Genomic DNA, 25,235 nt, shown 5'->3' with positions numbered 1-25,235 from the left:
GCTCACAGAAGACAGGAATATTAAAGAGTTTCAACTCTGAAGCCAGGAAAGACTTAACAAGTAAGTGCTTGAAGCTGCTAAGAAACAACCCTGCCCAGAGGAAAAAAAAAACAACCTACAAGTGGAAGAATTAAGTGGGCAAGTGCTTGACATAAGTGCGATTTTGTCAATGGAGACAATTTATGGAACAGGTTTGTAAAAGCAAAGAAGGAAGGGGGGAAAAAAAAGGGCAGCGCAGGTCCTGTCAGACTTTCTGCCTGCAAGCACCTTATTCCAAGATCATCTTTCAGCTCTTGGCCGTGGAGACGGAGGGGCAGGATCCAAGAACCACTCACAGCAGGGAGACAAAAACGGATGAAAACGGTTTCTCAGCGTCTCACTCCTGTACTGCAGGATGGATCTGCAGCGGAATTTTGGCGTGACCCAACACCGCTGGTCTCAGTAGCCCTTGCCTGCTTGCTGCGGGCAGGGCAGAGGGTGAGGTGGAACTCCTGCCACCACCTGCATGGGGGTCTGCTTCCACAGCACCACAACCACATGCACATTGGACTACTCCAGCCTGGGCCAACCAGAGGAGCGAGCATGCAAGGACGACTGCGAGGAGAACTGCAGCAAAGCTTGGGAGCTATCCTGCAAAAAGCCGAATGCTACACAAAGACTGAAATAAGCCAAGCTTCCGAAGAGCCTGTTCAACACCACTTGGCTCTGAGCAAAGAGAAAATGCAGCAGAAACAAGCAGGTTTTTCTGAAGTAGAAAGTTTCTGAAATCATTGGGGTTTGTTGCTTCCAAAATTTATACCTGTACAAGCTCAATGTCTCCAGCTGGCACATCTGCAGTCCTGGAGTTCAAGATACCGTGAGGCTGTATGCTAGGCAGGGTGGAGACGTGAGGGTTTGGCAACTGGGGTACAGGAGGGAAGGAGAAGACAACCCCAAAAAAGCAAGCCATGAATATAGCTCCAGAATAGGATGGACCAAACTTGCGCTCAGAAACGAATTCAAGTGGCTTTTATTAGCAAGAACAGATTTAAGCACCGCATACATATTCAGTTCTTTCCCCCATACTATTGCTTCCCAATGTTCCCCAGGCCTCTCCCTTGTCCCCAGAGGTAGATCCAAGTGCATCTGCAACCCAGGCACAGCTCAGAGCCAGTATTCAGGGTCAGATCCAGGATGGAAGAGACTTTGAGAATGTCTGAAGGGAGAACGCAGTTCAAATACTTCGAAAGCTTTGGAGCATTTTATTCAGTGTTTTGACTGCTTCAAAGTACAATTAGGTCCCAGCTTCCAAAAATATATGAAGCAAAACCATCAGCAATGAGAAAAATTGATTCCAACGTAACATCCAACACTACAGTTTGATGGGGTCATTTGTAACCGCACATCAGGTGACCACAGATAAATTGGGGTAGTCAGACATGCTTGAGAACTGGCTAAAGAACATTGAAGAGCTATAACAGTGTCACTGGAAGAGCCTCATTCAAGAGGGACACAAATACCTTCATATCTTTGACAAAAGCCACTGTTACCTGAGAGCTGGCCCAAAGGTGGAAGTTAGTAGCCCAAGCCCAAATGTTGGGTTTGTGCCACAGCAGCTGTCAGAGGCCACACTGTTTCCCAAGGCTTGATCCAGCATTAGCTCTCCAAAAGTCTCTAAAAAACCCACCAAACTGAATGAACTGAGTGGCTGAACTTGGATTCCCCCCAGACCAGAGGCTACAGCACCTTTGGAGGGCAGCAGAAGGGAAGTCTATGTCCCTGCTGCTCATGGTGCATCTGCTCAGCCCCTGAAACAAGGCTTCAACCCTATGGCCAAGTTTGGCACTTCTATCGTTAAAAAAAAATTATTCTCTGATTCCTCATCATGCCACACAGAAATGCATGATGAAGAATCACAGGTGAAAGCAAACCCATGAGCGCAGCTCAGCATCTGCTGCCATCCTCAACCCTCTGGCACCCTTCTCCCAAAGGGCCAGGGTGGGGAGCAGGGCACGCCTTTGGCCGTTGGGAAGGAGCTGCCGACAGCACCGCTCTAATAAGGTCTTGGGGAAAACACATCCTTCACCTTGCATAAAACAGTCCTGCAACCTGCTTCTCATGGTAGAAACCCACCGAGCCTGGCACGCCATCAGTGCGACTTGGACCCCAGGGGCAAAATGCTGCCAGTCCTTTGGATCAAAGGACAGGAGAAAAACCCTCTTACACTGCCACAGACTGAAGCCCATCTCCCTGTACTGAAGGCTTTGTACATTGCAGATCCGCTGTTGGAGATGCTGGCGCAGGGAGAGAGGCAGGAACGTCTCTGGCTGTGGGGAGATCAGAATTGAAAAGAGGCTTTTTTTTTTTTTTTTTTTAAACCTTTTATGCTTCCCTATCCCAGTCTCAAACTGCAGGAGGGACATGGAGGATTGAGCTCTGGATGCCAGGCTCTCACTCGGGAGGCTAACCTCATCAAGAGTCAAGTCAAAGCACCCCAAAGGAGCTGAGCTGCAATTTGTCACCTAAACAGCAAAATAATCCTCCTGCAAATGCCCTGCACCAACAGGCCAGTCCTGTTAGTGAAGACAAAGCTCAAGCAAAGCTTTAAAAGATCTGTAACTATTACTGTAACAGGCAAAATGGAAAAAAAAGGTGGAAGCAGCAGCCGCCTTCCTTCCACCAGGCTTGGGATCTGCTGCTGGCAGGGTTTCTGGCAGGGCTGGGAGCCTGCCTGCACTCCTGCGTCAGAGTGGGGACACCGCACACGCTGCCACAACTGCCTGGGGGGCTGAAAACAGCTGAAGTGACACGGAAAGTGTTTGCCGTAGGATGGGACCGGTCACAGCCACAACTAGCATGGCAGAGGTATCCTGAGATGACCTTTCCGCGTTGGACTGCAAACTGGGCAAAAATGTCCATGTCCCCATGCAAGCTGGCTGCTGTGCTACCACCTGTGTCCTTCACTAGTTAATTACTTGCATTTCTGAAACTACATCACCTTAATGAAGTATCAGAGGGAGAAAAATCCAACACCAAATATAAAGAGACCATCTCAGCTGGCCAACAATACCTTCTCTGCACAAGTGGGTGGCATCTCAGCAGACAGGGCTCCAGGAACCCAAATTCCCTTACGTCTGCATGGCGTTTCTTGGCCCGTGGGGCACTGAGTAGCCCAAAATTAAATCCCTCTACGCACACCACAATGCTCTTCCCATGCTAATAGCTGCATGAGGAGCCGCACCATGAGTCCCATTAGAGGAGGAATCCTTAAATGCTGTAAAACACAGTTTTAAAGTTTCTCCCCAAACTGAGCCAAACTGTCAGCAGGTGAGACCTCCCTGCTCCGTACCCACATGTCCCAGATCACAAGCAGGAACTCGTTTCGGGGAGCAATGCCAGCTTAAACTGATTAAACTAGAGGTTTGGTCTTTCAGTCCAAAGGCTGCTAGCATGTCCAGGGATCAGTCACCTCCAACAATCATCAAGCCAGGCACCACCTCACATGGAGAGCAGCCAGCCCTCCTCCTCCCGCAGCAGCTAGGAGAGGCTTGCACTGCTGTTCGGCTGCCACATCTTTCCACGGCAGCCAAACACACTAATCTCCAAAGATCCCATGTCGGCAAGTCTAAAACCACTCTGCAAAAAATAAAATCATTCCAAATAATCCATAATAAAGCAACTGAGCCAGTATTGAGCAACTGCAAAGTTCTTGGCTTCCTAAAAACAGTCATGATCTTGCAGTACCTTCAAAAAAAAAAAAAAACCAAAAAAAAAAACAAAACAAAACCAAAAAAACCCCAACATTGAATAGGTCAATTCCTGGGCTTGGATGCTGAGGAGCTCAGCTTTCCCATCACCACTGAGATGGCTTTGCTGCTCAGGAGCCCTGGCTGAAGTTTCCACCTAGCTATCATCAGACCTGCGTGGCTCATCTATGAAGCACTTTTTTCCTGCAGTACTTTCCACCTCTCCCATGCACGTGTGCACAGACTTCCCTGTTCTCCGTCCACCAGTCAAATAAGCACAGTTTTCAGAGCAAAAATTCAGTTTCTCAACCTTAAAGTTCAAAAGGGGAGTTGTTTGGGGGCTGAGCTTCTTGGCTTTGCTCCAGGGAGGTTGGAGAGGGAATGGAAATGGATGTTTTCAGGTACACTCATTAAGTGCTGTGTAATTATTCAGTAGAGGCAGGCTGCAAACTCTAGCAGCATCGCACCTGCAATTGCTCTTCCACTTGCAACTGAACCACTTTCAAAAATGATGAGCAGAAATGAGCTGGGTGGATGGCTGAACGGCTTCTTTCCAGTTTGCAGAGAACAAGAGCCATGAATCTCCTACCAGCTGCTGGGCTTGTGTCCCACAGGAGCCAAAGGACTCTCTCCTTCAAGATGCCAAACATCCTTAGACCCCCTTGATCTACACAGGAACAGAGACCAAGCAGCACCTGGCAAGATAAGGTCCAGCTAACTGGTTCAACTAACACTGACTTAAGGCTCCACCGAAAACGTCAACCTCTCTGCTAGGCAGAGATGCACTGTAGGGAATGCAGCAGCTTTGGAAAGGGGGAGAGGGCTTGCGGGGAATGATGCTGGGGCTGCAGCACCTCCACAGAGAAACCACCACCCTTCCTAACAGCACATGCCTGCTCTCGAGCCTGCTGACAGCTCACTATGCCCTCTTCCTGGAGGAGCATCACAACGTTGGGCAACGGGGCAGCATCAGATGCTCCATCCCACACTGCTCACTCAGCTGTACGAGAGAGAAAATAAGGACAGAGGGCTCCCTGGGTTCCTCTTTTCTTGCCACAAGCAGGCTGAGATCCAGCTGAGGCTATATGCTTCTAAAGCAGCTCCCTGCATTTCACAATTTACCTTCAAGTTTCTACACGAAGAGGGCAACATATGGGAAGTTACATAAACTCAAAACACCCCCCTACAGAATATGCTGTATCCTGGAAAACAGACAAGTACCTCTGCACAGGCACTGAAATCAGTTTAACAAATTTCAAGGAAGGCAAAGAGTAAATCCTCTGTCATGTAGGGGATAAGACATGGACACAAGAAGCAATGTCAGATACTCAGATGTCTACACAACCTCTCTTGGGTGGATCAAGAGATCCGCCACCTTTGTGAACACACACCTGCAGCACCGTTTTTACACCTGTATCACTAAGAATTCCTCTACAGCCCTGACAGAGGGACATGACCTCCTGCAGAGACCCTCTCAATAGCAGCCTAGAGGGATGGAGACACTTTGGCAACCCTCCAAGCCATCTTAACACGCTGGTGGACCCAAGGGGGAAAACGCTTACACGGCCACCAGGTTTGTCAGCCTCTCTGGAGCCTCGGCTGAGGAGGGGACAGGAGAGCCGCTCTTCCTCTACACGCCAGAGGAGACAAGCAAGAGAAGATGCCCTTAGAGACTGGGTTGCACAGTCAGACAAGGCTGCAAGCTGCCCATCCCACGCCTCCTTCAATCATGTTTTAAAATATGAGAAAGGATGATCATGCCTTTTAAGTTACTCACCTCCCAGAAGAGCAGAGATTCATCTTAACCCTTACAAAGCTGCCTTTGTATGTCAGCTAGACCGTGCCTCAGTTTCCCTTTGTAACAGTACCTCTTTTGTGCATTTTATTTGTTTGGATGTTGGATTCTGGGGGACCAGACCTGCCTGCTCAGCACAGTGAGAGCTGAAGTACAGCCCCAGACCAGGCACTGCTGCACTGCAGACTAATGGCTAGGTCACAGATTTCACCTCCAGGTACCTACTGGAGTCAAAAAAACCCAAACCTCGTACACAACCACTGCAGATCAAGCCAGGTATAGAAAAGATAATAGATGAATTGGCTGAATATTTTTTTCTAAAACGCAGCGCTATGTAAGAGATTCCCCCACAGCCCCACGGGAAATGTCTGTAGCCTGCTCTAGATGAGCTCGCCAACCTATGCAGACTTTCAGAGCCCAGCAGTGGACTGAAATTCAAATCCACCCGTTAAACAGCAATATGCATACACTGAATTTCTCAATTAGTTAAAATGATGGAAAAATTAGGGATCTACAAATTAAGCTGTTGGAAGCCACTGCCCAGTAGAAAAATTTTGAAGGACCGAGTGAAGAAGAACCAGTCTTCCAGTTAGCCAAGTATCTAAAAACAAACTGCTGCCATCGAGTCAACCAAAGATCCTGCCTGGCATTCCCACCCTGCCACCACAATGAGAATGCAAATTGTACACGGCGACTGGGATTAAAAACATCTCTCTGTCTTTAGCCAAATAGGTTTAAAGTCTCCTCAAGAGAAAATCTTGAGGATTATCCATGCTTTCCAATTTATTATTAATTTCTAACTCATCTCTGTTCATCTCTAATTCATCATTCAGCCCTACCATTAGGGTCTTCTAGGAGACGGATGTGAAGCTGCAGCATTTGGGCTGCCGCAGACAAATGCGCTACCCTTCTGATCTAGCAATGCAGAGAAACAAGGGAAGACTAAGTCTGTACTTCCAGTCAGAGACTAACTAAATATGTACATGATGAGAGCGGGCCTAAAGTTACGCTTCTGAGCTTTCATGCTCAAGAGTGGCCAGTTTGCAAGAGAGTGAAATCCAGAGGCTCTGAGATACACCACGTGTTAAGCAACACTGGAAAACACATGTGAATATATTTATTTTCAGGCTTCTCAAACATATCCATAAGAGATTCACTTCTGGAACAAAAGGGAGATGCTTATCTGCTGGCATGATAAAAACATTATTCAAACTGTAAAGCAGCAGGAAAGTTTTGCATGCTGTCCTGCCAGACGCTATCACGAGAAAAAATTATGGTACCTCAAAACCTTCAGGTTGAGAGCCAGAATATCCCCGTGCTGTGTGTGCGGTGCCTGGAACAAGAGGCTGCCCTTTCCCAGAGCGCTGCTGGAATCTTTATAAACCACTAAAATTCTTTTTCTTTTCTTTTTTTTTTTTTAATTAAAAAAAACCCCAAACCCTGTTCTTCATATTTCTCTTCTTACTCAGCAAGATTTACTTACTTGAGGGTTTCTGCCTTCTAGAAACCTCTAACGGCACCATGACTGTAATATCTGCCCCTTCTGCCCCCCAGGTTTAGCTCCGTCTCTCGGGCCACCTTGCCACCAGCAGCCAGACCCGAGTTGCCTTCCTGGCTTTTCTTCCACTAACCTATTTCATTGTATAGGTGGGTCACTTCTTCCTCCATCTCCGTTTCTTCTCCTGCCCCTGGTCAGGGGCTGGGGCTGCACAGCGTGTAGCAGAGTCTTTCGCAGATGGAGAAAGTATGGCTATGGCCGGTGTCTTTCTACATTAAGTGGACTGACCTCCAGATCAATGCAGGTCCTCCCTTTCCTTTTTTGTTTAAAGAAAGATGAGTAAACAGAAAACCCTCCCCAGATTTGTCAAGATCTCTCTTGAGATCACATCATCGGTTATCACTTCAGTGCTCACCTGAAAGCTCACAAGGGCAAACCTGCTATTTCAAAGGGTGAAGTGAGAGATGCCCAACTGGGAGCAAGCAGGACTTCAAGCTGGTTGCAATGCACGTTGAGGCCAGGAACGGATTTCCTGGCTGCAGAACGCTCTCTGACATCTACCATGACGCAATTTACTAACACAAATTAGTAATATCAGCCCTTAGCCAGCCGCAGTTTGTGAATGAAGTGTTTGAAATCCCCAGAGTATGAATTGAGATACTAACTCTAAAAATGCAAGGGATGGACCCCACACAGTCCCAGGAATTAAAGGAGGATCTGCTTCTCGGTTTGCAAGTTCACCACTATGGCTGAACCACTTAGTTGCAGCTATTATGAGCATTCCCAAGGGCAGCAACACTCCAGAAAAGCCCCAGAGCTGCCTAGTTCATCCATTCATATCATCTCTGATCACTGCTCTTCTTACCACCAGGTCAACCAAAGTTAAAGATGAGCCTGTGTGAGCACACCAGACCATACACTATAAATAATAGACACAGAAGATGACACACTAGATGCACAAGCCAGGATGGTTGGGTATCAGTTTTGGGGAAACCCTCTACAAGTTGCCTTCTCGTCAGAAGGTCCCCGACTCCTTGGAGGAGAACACCTGAGCACAGACCCAGGGAGACATCCTGCCTTCAGCAGTTAAACCAGAAATGTCTGCTGCTCTCTGCAGCCCCTGAGCAAGGTCACTGCTGATGGGGTGGAGACCAAAGTGAGCTAAACCCCTGGGTTTTAGGTCATCAGAACAATCATAACTCAGAGAGATTATTTTGAAATATCAGGCGTGATATGGGAAGGCAGTCATCCCAAGGGGGGCTGGTTCAACCACAGAGCAATCCAGTGTTGATTGATTCACTGCTCATACCTGAATCAAGGTTTCCTGTCACCTATTACTTAACTCAGATACACAAAACCTACAAGCTTGAACATGCCAAACTCTGTTTTTAAGACTGGTATGCTGCTGCAGCACCTCTGCAATCAGCCTCTAACATGCTTTTATCGATCTAGCTTGGAGTGTCAAACAGCGTTTTGGACCCCCAAGTTATGAATACAGGTCTTAGAACTCCCTGTCTAACCCTGCAGGCAGGTAGCATCCATCCATCAGCCAAGGTTTCTAGCATTCGAGCATCCAGACACTGGGAAGCCCGTCTCACTCACGGTCTCCTGCCAGCTGGGATTTCCAGGCTAGACATCCCCCATTTCCACTGCCTCCAGGGCTCAGCCTGAAGAAACGTTCATGAAGCACTCTGGAAAACGAGGACACGGCCTCATTGCTCACCAGCCCCACCAGCAGAACCAACGAACCTACCAGTGCCAAGGAAGGCGGCTACGGGACGGGCAGGGGCGATCCTGCCTGCAGTACCTTCGCACTGTAGTTCATCTCATGCTTCCCAGGTAAACGCCGGGGAAGCCAGGAAGGATGCCTGCACCTCCCCTTCTTCAAACACGCAGTGATTTGGGGGAGGGAAGGAATTTGGCTGGCTTCCCTTCGCTACGCAAAGGAAGGGAGAACAGGGATGTCTTCCCGGAAGGACCAGAAAATAGCCGTGGCTTGAGTTAGACTGTGGGGCAGGATGTGGAAGTCCTTGTTACGGCAATAAAAAGGACTCAAGTACTTGGCTGGGGCGCCAGGAATATACCAACACGCCAGCCTGGCTCAGAAACAGCTTTCCCCATCAGCACGGTGGGAACATTTTTGTTTATTTGTATTAGCCAAAAAGGAAGGAGGTGGTGGTCCATTCCCCTTCACCACGGATGTCCTCAGCTCCCTGCAGCAGCAGCAGGCTTAAAACTGGTGACACCTACATCTCTTGCCCCCTCCTACCAACTTGTGATGTTTGGTCTCAGGTACAGGTTTTAATTTTGCTTTAGAGGAGGGATGGCATGGCACGACCTGACTCACGCAGGAGAGGCAGAGGTTATGCTCTTGTCTACTCTTCTGAAGTCAGAGAACTCTTGTTTTCCATCCCAGGTCCAAATTAGTACTAATTATTCCATGCAAAATGGAGTTACTTCAACAGGAAAGAATTAGGACAACAAATTATTCTGGAATAAAGAGGACTCGCTGCCTAAGCAAGCGATCTGTTTGCACATGGAATAGAAGGGGTGTTCTCCCACACAAGTTTTGGGGAAAAAGCAGTACCCACTCCATTTTTTTTAAAATTTCTAACCGCCACGGCTGTTACAGTAGCCACCAGAATTTCCTACATGACCAACACGCCAAAACCCAACCCACACTCAGTTGTTTCGACTTCCACCATCAAAACGGCAGCCACCATAAACACAGCAGTACCATATGTGTAACCACAGCAAAAGCGGGTTTAACGGCCACGGCTGATGCTTTCAGTTAGGCGAGTTTTCACTTGGGGCAGGGAGGGAAGGGGGGCACAGGCACGCACCCTCCTGCAGCCTAAAGCAGGGTTTCCCACGACAGAGACACAACCCTCAAATTTAGTCGAGTCCCCGTAGTCCCACCAGAGTCACACGCCCTCCACTTCCCAACCTCAAACTGGCTCAACACCAACCTGCAGGACACACACAGCCCCACCAACTGCAGTTGTACAGCGCGCGGTTAGATTTAGTCCCACAGGACACACGGTGATGGAGATGGATTATTTGTGTGCCCTGATGTGTTCCCCGCCATCACCTCCTCCCCACACGAACACAGCGGCACCCAACCCGGAGGGGCAGCCGCCACCTCGCTGTACTACAAAACAACTTACCTGAAAAAACCCACAAATCCCACATGGGTCAACGTGGGGCAGACATGGGAAGCAGCACCGCCATCACAAGGGTTTCCAGAGCCATGCTGGAGACACGGATGAAATTCAAGGTCTTCTGAAGAAATTAGCCAGAGTAAAGCAGGAAGAAGCCAGCTCTGGACTCGTGGCTGGGCAGATGTACACGACAGTGACGGCGTCTGCCAAGGCCACGACATGTTTCCCACGAGCTTTGGCTACACACGAGTTTCAAGCACTGCCAGGTACTACGGCTTACAGTACAGTCACGTGAGTTGTATCAGAGAAAAAGGCTTTCCAGCATTTTTTGTGAGTTTAATGAGAAGAAAGCACTTGTGATAAAAGCCACTCTACCCACTTACAAAAGAACAGGATCAGGCCAGCGTCTAGCGATATCTAGGACCAGCTGCTCCTGAGGAAGATGCAAGAAATCATTCTGGACAGTTCGGGAATCGCTTGCTTATCAGTAAATCTCTTCCTAAGCCCTTCAGATAGTGATTAAGCACAATGGTTCATACCCCATATATTAAATATTAATCCTCCCTAATGTGACTGCCGATGTTCCGGTTATCCGATTCAGATAACCGCACACCCCCAACAGCCCATTCCTTTTCCACCCCAAACCACATAAACACAACGTACAAAACCCAGCAGCATGTTGCGATCCTGCTAGAAGAGAGCTGGTGATATTCTCCTCGGCCTCCAAGCCTGGAAGTAAAATAGCTGGATCTCACCAAAAGCAGGAGGGAAAGAGTTAAGAGCAGGGAGATGAATCAGCCCACTGCTATAAATGCGGACATTTCCTACCTCTTCGCTCTAGTGTTTCTTCCTGTCCGCAGGCTTTGGAGATGCTTATGGACCTGGTCACATTCAAATGATTTCCACCACGACAGGAAAGCCCGGGGATTTGTTTTATTTCAAGAGGAAAACACGATTTGTGAATGAGACCAGAAAGCAGCCGTGAGGGCTGACCTCCTTCTCATATAACATCAAGAATAAAGTACCAGCCAGCAGCCTGTGTATCTGCTGTACTACTCCTAACCCTACGGGTGCTCTGTTCTACCTGAAATAACCCACCCCATGCTCCCCAGCGTTTCAAGACATCAGGCAGACCCCTACCGTGCAACCGTGGCTCAGCACTGCCCTACCCAAAGCAGTTACAGCAGACCTGCGGGCTGAGCATGGCAGAGGTCACGCAACCTGTGCCCTTCCCACCGGATCGGGATCTGCTGTTCTGCTGCAAACACAGAGGGTTGGAGGAGAACAGATGTAGGTCGGCGGCGGGAGGAGACGGGGAGAGAGGGAATTCAGACTACTCTTCCACAAGGATGTTGATGTTGGACTGGGACCAATATCACGGATCCGCACAAAGCATCAGTTATTTGAGAGTGACATTTCAGAAAAGCGGAGCTATGTATCCCATTAGCTTGAAAACAATACAGCCGCACCAACGCCAGGACAGCAATGCCCCTGGAAACGGGAAACATCTATTTTCAGCACCTCCCAGTATCCCCCCACTGCTTTAGCAAACTGTTTTTATAAAGATCAGGCAAAAGCCCTGGAGCTTCCCACAGACACCTCCCCAAAAAGCTCTCCAAAAGGGATGGAGAGGAACACATGGAGAGGGAACGGGGCAGCGCCCATTTTCTCCCCAGCACAGACACCCAGTCTGCCTCACGCAGCATCCCCAGGTCCCAGTGAAGCTGTGGTCCGTGCCCCCGCCCCACCCCCCAAAACGTCCTGGCTCTTCACCTTGGCCACGGCAGAAGTCATTGGGGGAGCTAGCTGTGCTGTGACCATCCCTGGGGTCCTATTCCTCATCATCAAGCCGGTTTCCCAACCTCACCGTGGGAATAACGGCATGAGTTTGCATTTGATTCTTGATGGAGAGAGACATAAATCCTCCTTGCAAAGCCGGCAGCTCCCTGCATCGGCTGCAGCCACCCCGTGCACCTCCTTCCCTGCCACCAGCTGCTGCAGCAACAGGAATTAAAATAAAGAAAGACGAAAAACTCCTGTTGGGGCTGCAGCTTTATCTGCCCACATCCCTTTCAGTTCTAGAAGTCCTTGTATAGGACAGGAAGAATCGCTAAATATTTTCAAAGCATCCTGCATGCTCACAGCAAGCTCCCCCAGCCACAGACAGGCAGAGAAGGGATGACTAATTTTTTTAGCGTAATAGGCTGTGGAGAGCGTCCTGCGAACAAGCAAAGTAAATTCCTGAGGCTCTCGGCAAGGACCGCGCCGCTCCTTGCGAAACTTCCCAGCTGGAACCTCACAGCCGAAAAGCCAGAAAACATCGTTTTTCCCTCCTCCAACAAACAGGGTCTGGGATTCCTTTCACAACAGTATTTGGATTTTAATGTCAGTCCATATTTAGCAGGAGGAAAAAAAGCCTCCCTTCCTTCCTGTCACATTTTCCACCCCTGATGACATCCAAGATCAGAAATAAGCAAGCGCTGGCCGAGGAGGGAGGATGCATCTACCCTAGCGTGGGAGAGCCCGGAGCATGGCAGCCCGTACGTTCCCATTTGGGATGCGCGGAGACACCAGCGAGGAGGGGACACGGCCCTCGGACCTCATGGCGAGGATGGGCGTCCCCTCCAATGCTCCGTCTTGGAGCATCTCCCCGAGGGATGGCGCAGGGCGGCAGCCAGGCCATCAGCTTAACAAGGCTGGCATACCCCCAAGCCCCCCAAAAAGAAGCCTTACGTCCCCGGCACGGGCCAAGAGCTGCCGAGGAGGCCGTGGGTCGGGCCGAGCGCGGCCGGTGGGTTGCTCACTCACAGCAGGGTCCTGCGTGCCGGCGTCCACGGAGCTCGGCGATCCTGCGGCAGGGAGAGGCGAGCCGTGGCGGGGAGGAGATGGCTGGCGATCTTGGGAGTGGGGTGTCTGACTGCGGCCCGGCGACGTGCCCTCTCCGCCGGGTGCCGGAGCGAGGGGTCCCCAGCTGGACCCCCCCAGGGCCGCGGGGAAAGAAGGGGAGCGCGGGCCGCTGCAGACCCACGTGTGGAAGTTCACGTGCCCGATCCACGATGCACTTTTTATTGTCCCTTCTTCTTCAAAAAGCATAATAAAACTCACGTGGGGCGGGGGAGGCGAGCGAGGCGGGACCACACGGCCGCCCGGGCCGGGCCCCACGCAGAGGCCGCGGACACGCGTGGGTGCCGCCCGCAGAGGCCCCGCCTGGCGCCCCCCCCCCCCGCGTCGCCATAACAACCCCGGGCCCGTCCCCGTCGCCCCCCCTCCCGGGCCGGGCGGTCGCTCACCTGCGGCGCCGGGCCCGCTCCTTCTCCCTCGCTGGCTCTCGCCGCCGCCCGAAGGCTCCGGTACGACGACGACGACGCCGGCGACCGGCCGCGACCATGGACGCCGCGCCGGGAGAGGGCGCGGGGTAGGGGGGGGGGGGTCGGGGGAAAGGGGGAAGAAGGGGGTGGGTGGAGGGGGGTGGGGGGGAAAGTGGGAAAAGAAGGGAAAGGGAAGGGGAAGGGGAAGGGGGGGGAGGCACCGCCGTCCCTCAGCGCCCCAGCCGCGGGGCTGCCGGCCCTCAGCGGTGCCCCCGCAGCCGCCCGCCCGCTCCTGCCGCCGCCGCCGCCGTTGCCGCCATGGTGCGGCTCGCGCGCAGGGCGGGCTCCGCTGACAGGGCCGGGCCGGGGCGGGGCGGCCACAGCGGGATCCCTCCGCCGGCTCGCCCGGGGCGAGTTGGGGGGGGGGGGGAAGGAAACGTTCCCGTTCCGCTGCTGCCACCTGCCGGCGCCTGTCCCGTTCCCCTGGTTCCGTTCTCGTTCCGTTCCGTCCCGCCACCGTGGGGTGAAAGCGGGGATGCGGCCGCGGGGAGGAGAAAGCGGGCGTGCCTTCCTCCATCTCCTCACAGCGCCTCATCACCGCGACGGGCGTGCGCGGCGCCCAATCAGCGGCGGACACGGACGGCGGTGGGCGGGCTCAGAGGCGTCCGCGGAGTGCGCGGGGGAGGCGGCGGCGGCGGGTGCAAGGTAGGGCGGTTTGGGGACTAGGCCCCGCCGGGCAGAGACCTCCGGGGGGGGGGGGGGGGTCTGTCAAGTTTAACTGCGAGCACAAAGTGCTCCCAGCGCTCCCCTGGGAGCGGGGAGGCCGAACGGCGGCGGCGGCAGCGGCGGCGGCGGGGGGGGCCCGGTGGAGAGGCCAGGCAGGGTCCCGCCGCAGCCTGCCCCTCCCGGGCCGCCGTTATCCCGGGGGAAGGAGCTTTTCTTCTCTTTCCCTCCGCTATCCTTTTCCATCGGCGAGAAGCCGCGTCTCCCAGGGCCTAAAGCAGGCTCCCCGCCTCGGCCTACTTCGCCCGGCGTGACCCTGCGCCGTGACGGAAAACCCCCGGGGCTGGGATCCACCCGGCCGCAAAGCGGACGGGAATAAACACGGGCCGGGCAACGGCAGACGGGAATTAGGCTTGTGAAAGCAAGGCCGAGAGCGGGACTTTAACCTGAGTGTTTTTTCTTTGCTTGTTTTCCACCCAGGATTTCCCCCTGCACCGATTGCTGCGGCGAGGTTGAGCGTCAGTGCCGAGGGGCCTGGCTCCCATGGAGAAGCCCAGGCCCCTATGGAGAAGACCAGGCCCCTATAGAATAGCCTAGGCCCCTATGGAGAAGCCCAGCCTCCTATAGAATAGCCCAGGCCCCTATGGAGAAGCCCAGGTTCCTATAGAAAAGCCAAGCGTTACCAGCAGCCCTCCACTCACGTTCAATCTCTCTCTCTTTCTTGGCAGGGGCTGAGGCAGGATGGGTTTTGCCGAAGACAAAGTGTACGACTACATTTTGAAAAACCTCAAGAATTTCAGGAACATCCGTGTGGCGTCGCTGGCCGATTCTCTGAGCTGCCTGACCGATGCCGACAGAGTAATTCCCTGCTTTCCCAAGTCCTGCTGGGCTCCTTCCCCAGCTTAGAGCTCAGGCAACGTACAGCTGCCTTACCTCTAAGCCAGACCCTCTCTTAGATGCCATACGTTTTATTTAGGATGAACTTCACACCCGGGAGGAAATGCGGGGGAGCCAGGCGACCGTCTATAAGTTTTACCAGCACCTGAAGTGCCGGCAAGGCTGGGTGCCGGATCTCATCGACGCGTTGCGCCAGAACAACGCGGGGCACCTGGCCGACGAGCTGCAGCGTGTATATGACAGCTGGCAGGGCCGTATGTAGCCTCGTCATCCCTGGGTGCTGCCCAGGGGGTCTGGTGGAGATGGGGACCCGAACCACGTCTCCTGGTGTCCACCAAGCAGCTGGCCTCTCTCCCTGCCTTGGCTTCCCAGGGGGTCTGGGGGTGTCCTTGGGGTGTCCCCAGAGATGTCCTTCATCCTGGTGATGTGCCTGAGGAAGGCGGGTTCCTCGTTCGAAGGTGCTTGGGTTGGTGGTGGGCTAGGTTTCTCACCTGGAGTGGAGATGGAAAGATAAATGAAGGGGTGCTGTGGGCTTGGGCAATGTGGGGACAGAGCAGGGGCATGTGAGGGGCTGCCTCGGCCCTGTGCTCGTCCTCTGCCTCCTCGGCTTTTCCCCCAACGTCCCTGCTCATGAACTGCCTTGGCTCCTCCAGGTTCCCCGGCTCCTGCCGTCGCCTTCTTCCCTCCTGCGGCCAGCGATCCCCGTCCCAATGTCTCTTCCATCAGTGCCCAGATGCCATCCCCGGGGCCGAACCCTGCTCCGGGCGCCCCGTTGACTGACCAGCCACACCAAGACCTGCCTGCTGGCAGCCGTCTGCTTCTGCCCAGTGCTGCCACCACCACGAGCACGGACCTGGATGCCAGGGCCCCGGTGCAGGAATCGGTGAGCAGGGCACGCATCAGATGGGGACACAAAGGTCCCTTTTGGACCGGAGTGTTGGTGCTGTGGGGTGTGGGGAGCCCATGGTAGGGCCAGGCTCATTCATGGACACCCCACGCAGCCTCTGACTGCTGATCTCTGCTGTGTGCTTGCCGTGTCTGGCATCTGATAGCCTATATACGGCCCTATAACTTCTCCTCTCTCCTGCTTCCCCTCCGTGGATGGGAGTGCAGGGTCCACTCTGTTAGTTCGGGCTCTCCTCCACAGCCCCTGACCCCGTGCAAACCTGCGAGCTGTGCGGTGGGTGCTGAGGAGAGACCCCCTCATCACCAGGCTTGTGTAGGTCACTGGGTAAGGGTTTGAGGCACCCCGGTGGTCCCAGACCCCGTCATCCTGGCACAGCAATTTAACACAGGTCATTTCTTTCCAGCTCCCCAAAAACCTGGAGCAAGAGAGTCTCCAGCCACCTCCTCTTGGGACTGCGGTCCATGATGGAGCGAGCGATGGGCACAGTGGAGAGGGGCATTTCCTGCACCCCATTGAGGTCACGCAGGTGGCAGCAGGGACCCCCAGGGCAGGCAGTGTGGCCGTGCCATCGACTGCCCCCCCTGAGCGGGGCCGGGACTGGCTGAGCCGCCAGCAGCACCCGGTGTGTGTGGACAACGGGTGTTTTGGGAACGCCAACCACCTGCACCGCGGCACGCCGGGCTTGGGTCTGGGCAGGTCTCTTCCGCCGAGGGATACGGGCTCTGCTCGCAGCCCCAAGCAGCCCAGGAACGAGCCCGAAGAGGACTTCTATGTCTCCACTGAGTCACCCCCGAGGCTGGAGGAGACTGCTCACAGTGGGGGGCCACAGCCCCCAGATTCACTACCAAAAAAACAGGTTGTGCCTGGCTCTGAGCACAGCGAGCCCCCGGGCAGCTTTGTGGATGTGCGCAGCCCCCTCCTCATACAGCAGCAGTTCGATGCAGAGCAGAAGCGGGTCGGGAAGCTGCGAGAGGACAGAGGAGATGGAGGTAGGTTTCCTTCCTGGCAATTCTGTGTAGCCACTGTGCCAACAGGGAACAGGGTTGAAGGTGCTGCCGGACGCCTGTCCTGCTTGATGCTGAGGATGGAGAGTGGCAGAGAAGGTGCGGGCATGGGATACAGCCCTGCCGGGAGGCCATGGGGACCCTCCCAAAGAACGGTGGTAGCTGTAGCTGTTGGTACAGGACACCCCAAGGTTGTGTCTGCCTTTGTGACCCATGAGCACTCATAGAGGTGTAGAGAACAGCTCTCTGCTGTCCTCACCCATCTCCTGGGCCGCAGTGACCTCCAGGCAGGGGGCGAGGTTGGGTTGTGCAGAAATCCAGCTTGGCTGCTTGTTTTCCCCTGGTTTTCCCTCCAGTAGTTGTTGCTCGCTGTATTTTGGCACAACGTCCTGACCGGGACTTGGCAGAGGCACTTGCTTCATTTCCGATGTAAAATGACCCAGTTAAATGCCTCTGCATCCCCATTTCAGCAACCTTGGGGTCACCCTGCTCTCGAAGGGAGGAACAGATTGGGGGTGCTGGCTTGGCTGGTGCCGTCTGGTTTACCTGCCAGGAGAGCTCATGTGCCACAGCAGAGCCAGGGCCACACAGGCAGCACGTAGTCCGACCTCCTCAGTCCGACCTCCTCAGCTCTGGGCTGTGCTGTGGCTCGGATCCCTCGCCCGTGTCCTGGACTTGCCCCAGGCTGCAGTCGCCGCTGCTGTGCAAATTAACACGGATTTGTGAGGAAAAAGATGAAAACCTGTAAACGCAGGCGCACAACCTGCCGTGGAAGTGGGAGTATCCTGTTGCAGCATCCTTGGGGAAGAGCAAAACTCACCTTTTAGGTCTCCTGATTAATGCAATACATTTTCTTTTCTCCCTGGCAGACACTCAGATGGAAACAGCCACCGCAATCACTACCCCTGCATCCAGAGATGCTGCCCCATCCTGGGACACCTCCCTGAAGCCTCCTGTGCAAGAGAGGAAACTGCCCACTGGGGAGACAGCCAGCAGCACGCCCTCCGTGCTGACGAAGGAGAAAGTAGGTGACCTTTCCCGTTGCCATTTGCATTTCATTCAGGTCCTTGCGAACTCCCCCTGGTTGGGAGATTTTGTGCTGCAGTGTAAGATTTTTTGAGCTGGTGGCGAGTTTATTCAGGGCTTTTTTCCCCCTATGTTCGTGTCCCCATCCGGATGCTATATTTTGGAGCATGGGAGAAGGGAACCAAGGTTTTTTGGGCTTTGACTCCTTATTTCCTCTCCTTGACTTGCTAGTCAGTCTCCTGGCTTCCAGGTGCCTGCTTCCATCCCTCTCCTCACTGTTTGTCTCCCCCTCCTTTCTTCCCATATTCCCCCCGAATCCCAAAGGCTCCCTGGAGCCCCAATACCTCCCTGCCCCACTCCCTCTCCCAGCCCTGGGAGTTACCTGTGACCCAGCCTCGCTGTTAGTGGCTGGAGATGTGGTGGTTAGCACAGAAGTGGGCTTATCGTGTGACGTGGGTGCCCGAGACCAGGCCAAATGGGTGCTCCCCGTAGCACCCAGCCCCTCTCGTTGTCTCCCAAAGGTGCTCCCGACCTCGGCAGACCCTCTCCCAACTGTTGCGGGAGGCTTTGAAGGCACATCTGGGAGGACAGCATCCCGGGTGAGCTCTGCCACGAACATCTGGGCACCTTGCAGCAACGTGGAGAGTGATGTGGAGCTCAGCAAGCCAGGCATCCTCCTCTCCAAGGCTGAGGAGAGCCCAGAGGCGGCCGGCAGATGCCAAAGCTCTCAGGGGCCCAGCGGCCCCTATTCCGGGTCGTCCAATAGGCTCACCTTCAGCAGCGACCCACTCATGGTGAGCACAGATAGCTCGAGTTCAGGAGAAGTGCTCTCCAGAGTCTCCTTGGGATGCCCGGCTCCAGTGGCTCATGAAGACCCTGGGGGAGATGAGGCAGCTGGAGCAAGCAGAGACTCCCGTCTGCCTCTGAGCTGGGACAGCACCTCCCTGGGCACCCACGAGGTCCGTGTGGACCATTACCCCTGCGCCCAGCTCAGGGCAGACAACGACCTCCAAGATGGAGCTGGTCCCCTTGGAAATTCTCAAGTTTTTGACTCGAGCAGGGGCCATGACACTGTGACCAGCTCATCTCAGGCCAAAGTCTCCCCAGGGGACAGCAACGGACCATCCCTACTATACATCGTTCCAGCTGTGGGCATCGCTGTGATTTCAGCTGTGGCGTTTCTGGTGTACGCTCGATTGCAGAAATAGCGCTGGAGTGGATGGGATGCCATGACCGTCACTCAGCCTGGGCGATTCCTCTTCCTAGCAGGAATTTGGCCAAGGCGTTTGAAGCCTAAAGAGCAGTGGGGGGGCACAGTAGGGGCGTTGTTAAATCCCTTTCTGGAAGGTTTTGCTGGAAGAGGCCTTGGTTGCATGATGCTGTTGGGTTTGGGTCTGTTCCCCCTCCGTTTCCCAGCCATCTTCTTGTCTGTAGCTTTCTCCTTTTACACCCATAGAGAAGGTCTCATTCAGGGAGTGATCCCTTGAGTCAAAAAAGAAAGTCCTCTTGGCAGTCCTCCACATCTTCCTTGTTTGGTCCCAGGAGGCCCCAGGGAAACATGTCCTGGTGGTCCAAAAGGTGACCCCCACCCTGGTCCCTCTGGACAGTGCAGTGAGGACAGATTTTGCAGACATCCTGTAAAGGCTCCTTATCTCAGCTTCAAAACATACCAGAGGGTCTGTGCAGCAGCCTTCACCAGGTGCCTCATGTTGAATTTGCCTTACTTGGTGTCCCTGGCTCTGCTGCTGGGACCTTTGCTCATCTCTGCTGCTCCTTTCTGCCAGTGCTGGGTGCGCAGGCAGGACCCCAGTGCAGTAAGTCACACTGCCTTCTGCTCATTCGTGACAAGAGAGACTCCCATGATGAGAACGCGCCAGGCCAGACCATGTCCAAGCTGTCCCCTCTCCCAGGAGCTGTTGTCCCGCTTCGGTGCTTTGCTTTGGAGCATCCTCCCTTGCTCCTGAGGGTCAGGGATGGGCTCTGGGGTCACTTCATGCAGCACTGACACCCTGGAGATGAAGCTGAGGGTCAGGAAAGAGCCGCATCTAACCAGCTTTCTCAAGGATCAACCTCATTTCACCCCCTTCCAGCCAGGGAAAGTGGGATTATGCTTTAAGAGGAACATTTCACACAATGCTAGCATTAAGCGGACTTGGTCCCACACAGGATTGTTGAGCATCTTTGATCTTCAGGCTGAATTTTTAGAGCCTGGCTAGGAGAGTGGATGTAGTTCTCGCTTTTCCCGATACCTGGTGCTATGGGATAGGAATATAGGAAACTTGCGTCCAGGCTGGGACACAAATAGGATTGACTCTGCACGCTGCAGGGAGGCCACATGCGGTGGTTGACATGCTCTGGGTTATCTTGAAGGTCCCATTTAAAATTGCAGTCTGTAATTTCCCTGCTATCCCCAGGGATCAGCTCGGAATGCGAGGGGATTGGGCTGCAAGTCTTCTAAGATAAAATCCTCAAACCCAAATAAATATCCCCAGCTCCTCCCTGCCCAGGGCAGCTTTTTGGGAGCAGAAGCAGCCCTGCTCAGTCGCTGTTGGTACGCATTTCTAGCTCAAGGCGGAGTTCAGTGATCACCAGCTGTGCTGCCCACTTCTGTTGCTGTGGCTGCAGGTTGTTCGCCATCTCATCTACTCCCTCCCAAAAGCACAGGGGTACAAAAGTAACAAAACTACTTTTTTTTGTAGTTAAACAGTTCTTGCAGCTAGAGGATTCTTTTTTCTTTAAGCCCTAAAGATGCCAGTGCAGACTTTCAGGTGTTCCTGCCCTCCTGTGATTTGTTGGGGGGCAACAGGGGAGCTGTGGCAGGAGGCAGGACTGGGCAAAACATTTGGTGATCTGCTGGTGGATTTGCACAGCAGAAGGTTTGTGCCATGGGCTGGCATGGTTTGAATCCGGCAAGCCCACAAGGATGCCGTGGGCTTTAAACTGTTGCAGCGGCCTGGTGCTGGTGGCTGGGCTGCACTCTTAATCCAGGCTGTTGCTTCTTCCCTGCTTTATTGTGGGCAGTAACTTATTCCTCCTGGATTCCTGCCGTTTGGCACAGCTTCACAAAATATGACCTTCCTGCTGGCAGGGGAGCAGGAGGGAGACGAGGGCCCTGGTGCCTGGCTGCAAAGTGCAGCCATCATGCCCAGAGCTTGGCCTGCGCTGGGAAGGATCCGTCAGCCCTGCGACAGGGCGAACGGCTGCTCCTCCCTCCTAACGCTTTCCCTTTGCCCAAAAATACAAGAAGTGCCTCCCTTAAACGATAAGGACAATAAATATGTGCAATAGTGAGGTGTTGGTTTTGATCTGACAGGGCTGCTCTCTAGGTGAACTTGAGGTGTTCATTGCTTGCTCAGTGCCCAGCGCTTTATCTGTCAGAGGAAGGGACAGTGCTTTTAAATACACTTGACTTCTCTTGACCCCATTTGAAGATAACGTGGTGACTTGTCCAAAATCTCCCGCAGGCAGGGAAGAGAACCCGGGATTCAGCAGTCCTCAGTAAGATGTTTTTTTTCCTCAGCTTTCGTAATTTTGTCAGTGAGGGCTTTGTAGAGACCTGTCACCTCCCTGTGAAAGTTGCAGTTTTGAGCACTAAGAATTGCTCTTTATTTGCAGTGGGTAAGGAAATGTCCCTAAATCCTTTCACCTTGTTAAAAGGCTCGTGTTTACTACTGAATATTGCACCAAAATAAAGCAGAATACGTATCGTAAAGCAGAGTACGTGAGCCTGCATAACCACACTGTAGGATCCATCCCAAAATTCATTAATGAGAGGGGGCACGTGCCTTCTCCACGCGCTTTTTGCGTGATTCAGAGGATGTCCGTGAGATCCCAAACCAGCAGCATCCGTACCAAGGCCCTCTTCTCTGTTGCTTTACCACCTGCAAAATCCTTCACATATTTTCCCACTCCTTTTTAGCGATGGCTTGTACGCTTTGCCTTTTCACATCAGACTGCTCTTATGAAACAGCTGGTTTATCACCACTTCAAACTCGATAAAAGCATATGTTCAGTTTTCTGCTGTGAAGTGCTGGTATTTTCACAGTTGTAATGTAGCCCTTTAAAAGCATAATCAGCAGGTGAACCTGCAGGAGGGAACTGTGTCCCTGCACATATTTTAAAAAAAGAAAAAAAGCCTTTTACTAACTGTATAATAAAATTGTTTGCCACTTCACACTCAACTTATGAGGTTGCCATGTGTGTTTGTAAGATGAGGGGGATGCATCTCAGCTTTTGAAGCCTCTGTGGAACAAGGAAAGTTTTCCCACAGAAGTTGGCTGGAGAATTAAATCACCTAACTTACCTGCTTAGGGAGTGGAGGCTGCAAAGAAGAATACAAACAGCCCTCCTCTGCTTTTCTGGGGAGGCTTGCAGCAGTTCATGCCCCTTGGTTTTCCTATTTAAGAAGACAGGTGCTTTTAGAAAAGGCTGTTTGTAGAACTTTTGCCATATACAATTCCAAGCAAACTCTATCCGTGGGAGTTGGATGGTTTCCCTTGCTGTGGAGCTGCATTTGGATTTCTTGGAGAACGCTTGCCTGCGTATTGAGGAGTGTCTGCCAGAAATTCGGCTTCCTCGCCTCTTCCTCCTCCTTGGCCTGCCCCTGGGCAGCCAGTTCTTGTAAGACCCTTGCTTCGATTTTAGGAGTAGCATGCTGAGCATGTCGGGGTGACACCTCCTGTTCCAGCATCCCAGAGACTAGAGGTGACCTCCCAGGGTTTGGGGGTAGGTTCAGACAGTGCCAAGAACCACCGAATCTGCGGTCCTCTGGTGAAAGGGGCAGATAAACCCCTCTCTCTTGCTTACAGTGACATCTGGATCTGTGCCAGGGTCTTGAGCAGGAGGTTTATGAAACCATTGCTAGAGAAAATGCTTTGAAGGGCACTACTGGCACAGTGACACAGTGAGACTGAGGCCATCAGTCTGTATCAGGAAGAGGGGGACAAGATTTGGGGACAGTTTCCAGACCTTGTTTCGGAGCGAGCACAGGTCCTGGTCTAGAGGATGCCTACCATGGCAGGTCATAGAAAGCCCAGAGGGCAGGTTCAAGACAAAGTCGGGGAGGGTGTTTCTCAATGCAGCATATAGCTGAGCTGCAGAAGTCGTGTCCTCAGGATGTTGTGGTTGCCAAAGAGGAACTTGACCAAGTTCTGGAAAGAGAAACGCACCAAAGGCTTTTAAGCAAAGGTCTGAGCTGCAAAATGTTTCGAGCTAGAAGAGTGTTTGGGAGCAATAGGGCTATAGACAGCTGTGGCTGAGCGGTGGCAGGCTGGGAGGGAAGGGACTGGATGTAACCACGTGCGCACCATGAGCAGATGTTTGCTGAGGTGGACAGTATGCACCAAGCCCAGCACAATGCTCACACTTCTTGATGATCCAGATTCTCCTAGATTGTCTGGTTCAGTCAGATCCTGGGATCCTGCACAGAAAAAGGAGCTGGGCCACCTTTGCCCCGCTGGGATCAGCTCTGGCATGCAGTCAGCAGCAGTGGTTGCTGCCCAGGTACTGCACCCCGTCTGCTGAGCAGCTTTGGGCTTGGCCTGACCTGCAGAAAAGAGATACCAACGTCACCAAACCTGCCGCTGTGCCTGGCTCCAGCTCACCCGGTGCTGGCAAGGGAGCCCTAGGGGTGAGCCGGCCTGCAGCGTACGCCTTTTGGGGACAGGCAGGAAGCTTTTGAGCAGCATGAAGGAAACAGCCCTTTTCAGTAGCATTACATGCGCTCTGCCTTTTAAAGAAGAGGCTCCCAAGGGCTCTGCTGTGTATTCACAGCTGAGACATCCCACTAGCTCTCCTCGCTTTCTGCTTTCCCAGCTAGAGCTCTTGACTTACGACCCAGGTATATGAAACGCATTCAGGGCTTGGTATTGACAATACTCTGAACTTCAGGCAGCGAAGCTCAGCGAGTTTGTTTTTTAACAAAATGAAGGCAACGCTTTTATGAAGAAAGGTTATTTTTCTTCAAAGAGGTTATGCTTCATCTTGTATCAGCACCAACACCATTTGTATGCTTTCTGCACTTGCCCAACAGGATATTAGTCTGTATAATTTTAAATCTGACCAATCCCTTTGCCCTGTTTTCACCACAGCAACCAGAATTCAGCAAATTCTTAGTGAAATTATGACACCTTTTTTCAATGTCGGTCACTTATCCCTTTGGTATCGAATTAATGCCTGAGGATTGCGGTGAGCTGAGATTAACGCGGTGCAGGTGAAGAGCACCATGGGTCACTGGGCTGCAGTTACATGCTTGGCCATGCTCTAGGTATGTTAGACATCAATTAACATTCCACCTAGGAACCTCTGTCTTGTTACAACGGGAACTGTTACAGCATGATATAATCTGGGAGTCAGTTTTTCTTCTTGGATGTCATCCTGTTGATCGTTGCTTGCACCCCTCTTTAAGGTCGCCTCAATTTTTCTGCTGCCTGGATGGCTACTGCTGCAGTTGTTAGCTCAGCATTGATAAAGGTAGGGTCAGAGTTCAGAGAATAAGATGTATCAGCACTTAAATTACATTGTGACATATAGGGAAGCCCAGGATTGGGCCTGAATGTATGCTGAAGCCTTGACCCTCGTTTCATTGTCTCTCCTCCTAAACCTCCTGTCTTGGTGCCCATTTTGTTGTGTCCATCCTTTCTACTATGCTTGCAAGATCTTTGGAGAACTCAAGTGTTTTGATCTGCCCTCCCTGGAAGAGGGAGTTTGGTTCCAGCCTCATCTCTGAGGCCTCATGAAGGGGAGCGGGACTTCTTTCTGCTGTTTGTCTCTTTCTCTGTAGGAGGGAAACCTTAGCTCTCCCCAACAAGGCTGTAGCCCTACTAGTTGTCCTCCAGGACGTGTTGAGCTCAGAAACATCCAATTTTGTTTCACTTCATATTCGTGCCCGTAATGTGGCCCGGAGAGGCAGCCTCCGAAGACGCCGCCTTCAAGCACGCCTTTGGGACAGAGCGTCCTCACAGGCAGCATCGGCGGCGGCAGTCTTGAGCTTCCCAGAGACGGCAAATGAAGGAGGAGGGCGAGTTTAGGAGGTTTAGGCCCCAGGCCTCAATGGCCCCAGGCCGACCTGGCACAGCCACCGAGGGAGGGCCGTGGGGGAGGCCGTGGGGCGCAGACCCGATACGGTGGGGGGCCTGGGGGCCGCAGAGCCGCCCCACAGTGAGGGAATGAGGGGGCCTCGCTATCTGCATA

At 53.0% G+C, this 25,235-nt stretch overlaps 2 protein-coding genes across 6 annotated transcripts in view; one reads left to right on the top strand and one right to left on the bottom strand.

Annotated features, from left to right (window-relative positions):
• PTPRA (protein tyrosine phosphatase receptor type A) overlaps positions 1-13,607 on the bottom strand; it is a 129,348-nt gene extending 115,741 nt beyond the window's left edge. For 2 of the 3 annotated variants that reach the window (XM_069796691.1, XM_069796716.1), the window contains exon 1: positions 13,470-13,607. The gene's annotated coding sequence lies outside the window, so the exon portion shown is untranslated. The remainder of the gene's footprint in view (positions 1-13,469) is intronic. The other variant, XM_069796706.1, reaches the window with a different exon arrangement.
• On the top strand, positions 13,472-22,229 carry MAVS (mitochondrial antiviral signaling protein). 3 transcript variants are annotated; one of them, XM_069796784.1, is made up of 7 exons: positions 13,472-13,594; positions 14,939-15,068; positions 15,187-15,361; positions 15,761-15,990; positions 16,418-17,003; positions 17,888-18,042; positions 18,566-22,229. In XM_069796784.1, the coding sequence occupies exons 2-7, from the start codon at positions 14,952-14,954 to the stop codon at positions 19,250-19,252; spliced, it is 1,950 nt and encodes a 649-aa protein (XP_069652885.1). In that variant the 5' UTR covers positions 13,472-13,594; positions 14,939-14,951; the 3' UTR covers positions 19,253-22,229. The 3 variants fall into 3 exon arrangements, with proteins under 3 accessions (XP_069652885.1, XP_069652876.1, XP_069652867.1); XM_069796775.1 differs by lacking the exon at positions 13,472-13,594 and adding an exon at positions 14,167-14,192; XM_069796766.1 differs by lacking the exon at positions 13,472-13,594 and having other exon boundaries at positions 14,308-15,068.
• The last annotated feature ends 3,006 nt before the right edge of the window (positions 22,230-25,235 follow it).

This window comes from Haliaeetus albicilla, chromosome 1, assembly GCF_947461875.1.
Source record: "Haliaeetus albicilla chromosome 1, bHalAlb1.1, whole genome shotgun sequence".
NCBI classification, from domain to species: Eukaryota; Metazoa; Chordata; class Aves; order Accipitriformes; family Accipitridae; genus Haliaeetus; species Haliaeetus albicilla.
This window is presented reverse-complemented; position numbering and strand designations above follow the sequence as displayed.